This window comes from Vigna radiata, unplaced genomic scaffold (genome assembly GCF_000741045.1).
Source record: "Vigna radiata var. radiata cultivar VC1973A unplaced genomic scaffold, Vradiata_ver6 scaffold_865, whole genome shotgun sequence".
NCBI classification, from domain to species: domain Eukaryota; kingdom Viridiplantae; phylum Streptophyta; class Magnoliopsida; order Fabales; family Fabaceae; genus Vigna; species Vigna radiata.
Window position 1 is genome coordinate 1 of NW_014543908.1, and position 5,733 is coordinate 5,733.

At 33.0% G+C, this 5,733-nt stretch overlaps 1 protein-coding gene across 1 annotated transcript; it reads left to right on the forward strand.

Moving 5' to 3' along the window:
• Positions 1–2,157: 2,157 nt before the first annotated feature.
• LOC106755036 (LRR receptor-like serine/threonine-protein kinase GSO2) lies at positions 2,158–5,503 on the forward strand (the record flags this gene model as incomplete). Its single annotated transcript, XM_014637135.1, has 1 exon — positions 2,158–5,503. A coding segment is annotated over exon 1 (3,346 nt), but the record flags the coding sequence as incomplete, so codon positions are not given.
• Positions 5,504–5,733: the final 230 nt, after the last annotated feature.

Genomic DNA, 5,733 nt, shown 5'->3' on the forward strand with positions numbered 1-5,733 from the left:
GTACTAACACTTCCATTGCTAACAATCTTTCCTCCAATGCTTCAACTCGGTCGGACATTTTGGGTGGCATGGACAACAATGCTAACTCTTCTCGGTATCCGACAAGTCAAACCAATGATAGAAACCAAACAATAGCTGAATATGAAAGTTGTATTATTCAGAGTATTATGTAGTAAAAAAAGATTATTGAGCTGAAAGCTCTACAGCCACAAGGAAAAACTAGAGGACTAGACTCCTTCAGAGGATTACTCTCTTCCTAACTAGCTCACAACTTCCTACTCCCGTAGTCCCCCCACACTCTCCCTATTCTCTCTTATAACAGAACTCCCTCATATTCTTGACACGTCATTCTCCATCCTAACTAACTTCTCTCTATTTCTTTTCCTAACCCCACTTTCTTTCTTCTTACATACACATTCCATATTTTGGGCCTATCTATTCCTCCTATAATTTTCCTTGCTGAGTAACATGCCCATGTGGACTTCCCACCTTATAATCCTTATTATGAGTCTTATCACCTATATGATTTAAAATGATTAATTAATCTAAAATACTTTAGGCCTAATTGTGATGAAATTCTGTTTCAGTTATGAAAATAACTTTGACCAAAATTTGTTTGTTTTTTAATGTTTTTTTTCGATTGATATTTAGCTTTGGTTATAGTATGAATTGAAGCTCAATATCTCTTTCTGCTTCAGTGTTTTGACTATAATTGAAGCCAAATGTTGGTATTTATTTTTAAATATTTTTCTTGTTTCTATTTCATTTTGCATATACAACCGACATATAAAGTCCAACACGGAAACAAAATCAAAATATGAATTCCAAACGAAAACAATGATTAATCTTCTTTAAAATGTCCAATCGAATAATTCAAGATTCAATACCTATAAATGATTAGTACCGTCTCCTCTTATATTAATTTTTTAAAAAAAATATATTTATTCAAAAATCTTCGAGACAGTAAATAATTTTTGTATTAAATCTCAAACGAAAAAGTAAGACTAACTAAATATAAAAATACATTTAAAGATATAATTAATCACACATCCAACATAAAGAAAAACAACATGCTAGAAAAATATAGGCTCATATTAAAAATAAATTTTCAAGATAATAATAGAAACTTGAAAGTGTCAATAGAGCAACAATAGAGAATGATGGACACATGTTTTTGGACATATATTAACAATTCCACCATAATGCTACAATACCTAGACACAAATATTAAAATTTATATTTCTAATTAAAATGTACTTTTAGATCAAAATCTTTCAAATTACATTATTCAAAATATATTAAAAAGTTTATATTTCTAATTATGTAATCCAAAATACATGTTTTTCAATATATTTTGGAAAATATTTTTCGAATCAAATAATAATGGACATTTTAAAATGCATTCAAAATACTCATTATGAATTTTCATAAATATGAGAATGAGATAAAACTATGATACCTCATAAGTATAGCAATAAGGAAAAGATTAAATTTTACTTTTAAAAATAAATATGCGATAGATAACCCCTCACTTATTTTCTCCTGTTCTCATGTGTAAGTTATTATATTAATTTGAATTTTTTTTTTGTCTCATAAAAAATAACCAGTATTAATATAAAAAATATTACAAACACTATAATTTGTTCACAACTTGCGAAAGGAATTTTCAGAGTACTTTTTAATTTTAACATCTTTCATATATGAACGTAGAATTCTCTCACTATACTTTTAAGGACGAGTTTGATGGTCTGTTTACTTTTTTATATAAAGTAAAATTGTGGTTTAAAATAAAATTTGCAAAGTTAGTATAAAGTAGCTTTGTTTTCATAAGTCTTGGGATAAGTCAATTGATTGGAATAGAATCATTGCTTTAAAATGTTTTGAGGATTGATATTTGCACAACTACCAAACCGTGTTCATATTATAAAACCAATTACATTTCATTTGGTACCAATTTCATTGTGGATGCGGTAAGGAAGATAATAATTAATGCCTGCCGTAATAAAACAGTTATAAATAGCAGGGCCGACAACTTAGAATGAAGTAAGGGAAAGCAGTGCAAAGAGTTGGTGTGAGTATAAATATGGGTATTGGGAGTGCTAAATTCAGAACACATGAATCTAATTCTATACTATTCACTCTCTCTATTTCATCGTCATGAATATTCTCAAAGTGATACTGTTTATGTTTGTGATGAGTGTGGTGTTGCAGGTTGCTTATGGACAACACCATATCAGATGCCTTCCAAAAGAGAGGGAAGCACTCCTTCAATTCAAGGCTGCCATTGTTGATGACTTCGGCATGCTCTCATCTTGGACCACTTCCGACTGTTGCCAATGGGAGGGGGTTCGCTGCACCAACCTCACCGCGCATATTATAAGCCTCCACCTTCCTGCAGAGTATGAATCTATATCTGGGCGTTACATCAGCGGAGAGATCCACAAGTCGCTAATGGAGTTGCGACAGTTACAGTATTTGAACCTCAGTTTCAATGATTTTCGAGACACTAATATTGAGTTTCTTGGCTCTCTTACCAACTTGAGATATCTTGATCTCTCTTCATGTGGTTTTAGCGGACAAATTCCAACTCAGATAAGTTCTCTTTCTCATTTGAAATATTTGAATCTTGCTCTTAATTATCATTTGAATGGTTCAATCCCTCGTGAACTTGGAAATCTCTCTCGGTTGGAGTATCTTGATCTCAGTGGCAATTCTTTTGAGGGAAGTCTGCGATCTCAGATTGGAAATCTCTCTCGGCTGCAGTATCTTGATCTCAGCTACAATTATTTTGAAGGATACATTCCTTCCCAACTAGGAAACCTTTCAAATTTGCATCAACTCTATCTTGGAGGAACATATAATGGTGCTCTCAAAATTGTCACTAGTGATCAATGGTTATCTAATCTTAATTCTTTAACCCATCTTTACTTGGATTCCATATCTAATTTTAACAATTCTNCTAGTTGGCTTCGAACTATTGCCAAGCTACCAAAACTAAGAGAACTGAGTTTAATTGAATGTGGCCTTTCCGATCATTTCCTCCTTTCATTCAACCCTTCCAACTTCAATTTTTCTACTTCCCTTTCTGTCCTTGATCTTTCTAGTAACTCCTTCACACAACCCATGGTATTCCAGTGGGTGTCAAACACCACTTCACTACAAGAGTTGAGTTTGAGAAACAATAAAATCAAAGGCTCCTTAGCTGACCTTTCAGTGTTCTCATCTTTAAAGATATTGGATCTTTCTAGCAATCAATTGACGGGGAAGATACCTGAAGGCATTAGATTGCCATCTCATTTGGAGAAGTTGTCAATTAGATCTAACTCTTTAGAAGGTGGTGTTCCAAAATCATTTGGGAGCATATGTACTTTGGAGTTATTGGATTTATCTTCCAATAAGTTGAGTGAAGATCTTACGGTCATATTTAATCATTTGTCTGGATGTTCTAGATACTCACTACAAGAGTTGAGTTTGGCATACAATGAAATCAGAGGCTCCATACCTGACCTTTCAGCATTTTCAAATTTAAAAACGTTGTATCTTGATGATAATCAATTGAGTGGGAAGATACCTGAAGGCACTAGATTACCATCTCATTTGGAGCAGTTGTTAATTAGGTCTAACTCTTTAGAAGGTGGTGTTCCTAAATCATTTTGGAGCACATGTACTTTGGAGTTATTGGATTTATCTTCCAATAAGTTGAGTGAAGATCTCACAGTGAAGTTTAATCATTTGTCTGGATGTTCTACATACTCATTGCGAGAACTATATCTTGGTCGAAATAAATTCAATGGCACATTACCTGACTTTTCAATATTTTCAAAGTTGGAAACGTTGGATATATCAGAAAATCGATTGGATGGAGTTCCAAAATTACTTTACAATGGTAATGTTTTGCGTACATTGAACCTATTTAATAATAGTTTTAGTGAAAACCTTCCAACAATAATGCATCATTTATCCTCATCATTGCAAAGTTTAAATCTAGGCATGAATCAAATTAGTGGTACTTTGCCTAGCAACCTCGCAACAATGTTCCCATCATTAAAAGAATTGTACCTTGATAGTAACAGGCTAAATGGGACAATTTCTGAAGATCTTCGATTTCCACCAGAACTTGAGGTATTATCCATGATGTCAAACTCTTTGAAAGGTGTGTTAAGTGACTCTCATCTTTATAATATGACAAAGTTAAAGAGCTTGATATTGTCAGATAACTCATTGACGTTAGAAGTTACTCAAAATTGGGCTTCAACTCTTCAATTGGATAGTATTAAATTGAGGTCTTGCAAGCTTGGTCCATTGTTTCCCAAATGGCTAGAGAAACAAAACAAATTTCAAGACCTTGACATTTCAAATAGTGGAATATCAGGTACCGTTCCAAAATGGTTTTGGACCAAATTTGGATTCTCAAGTTGGATGAGTATTAATATTTCATGTAATAATTTACAAGGTACGATTCCAAATTTACCATTAGAGAATAAATATTATTCTCTTAGTCTGGCATCAAATCAATTTGAAGGTCATGTTCCACCATTTTTACGAGGCTCAATAGTTCTTGATCTATCAAACAATAAATTTTCAAATTCTTCTTGGTTTTTATGCTCTAGTGGTGCAGTTGATAATTCATACAATTTAGACCTTTCAAATAATAATTTTTATGGACAAATTCCAGACTGTTGGACCCATTTTAAGTCATTGGCTTACTTAAATATGAGTCAGAACAAGTTTTCAGGAGAGATTCCTTCTTCAATGGGATCACTTCTTGAACTTCAAGTTTTGTTATTGAGAAGCAATAATTTAACAGGTAAAATCCCTTCCATCTTGAAGAATTGCACACAGTTGGTGATGGTAGACATAGCAGAAAATAGATTATCAGGATCTATCCCCAATTGGATCGGGAACGAATTATCACAGTTGCAATTTTTAAGCTTAAGAAGCAACTATTTCCGTGGGAGTTTACCGTTACAAATTTGTTATCTAAAAAGCATTCAACTCTTAGATCTCTCTCAAAACAACCTATCTGGAGAAATTCCTACATGCATAAACAATTTTTCCTTAATGGCTCAAATGACTTCTTTGACACATTATCAACGTCAACTTTATTATACCTTAGATGGCTATTCATATGAATTCAAGGCAATCTTGATGTGGAAAGGTTCAGAACAAATGTTCACAAACACGGGATTGTCACTTTTAAAAAGCATTGATCTCTCCAACAATCAATTATCAGGAGAAATTCCAAAAGAAATAGAGGGTTTATTTGGATTGGTGTCATTGAATTTATCAAGAAACCTATTGAAAAGGGAAATTCCTTCAAATGTTGGAAAGTTAACATCACTTGAATTTCTTGATTTGTCACAAAACCAACTTGTTGGTTCTATTCCTTCAAGTCTCGCTCAAATTGATCGACTCACTATGTTAGATTTGTCACATAATTATTTATCTGGAAAAATTCCAACTGGCACACAATTACAGAGTTTTGATGCATCGAAATATGAAGGTAATGTTGATCTTTGTGGACCACCATTAAAGAAATTGTGCATTGATGGAGTGGCAAGACAAGAACCAATTGTTAAATTTCAAGAGGATGCCAATTTAATTTTCAATCGTGAATATTACATAAGTATGACAATTGGATTTGCTATAAGCTTTTGGGGAGTGTTTGGCTCAATCTTAATAATACGTTCCTGGCGTCATGCATATTTCGAATTTTTAATTAATTTATCAGAC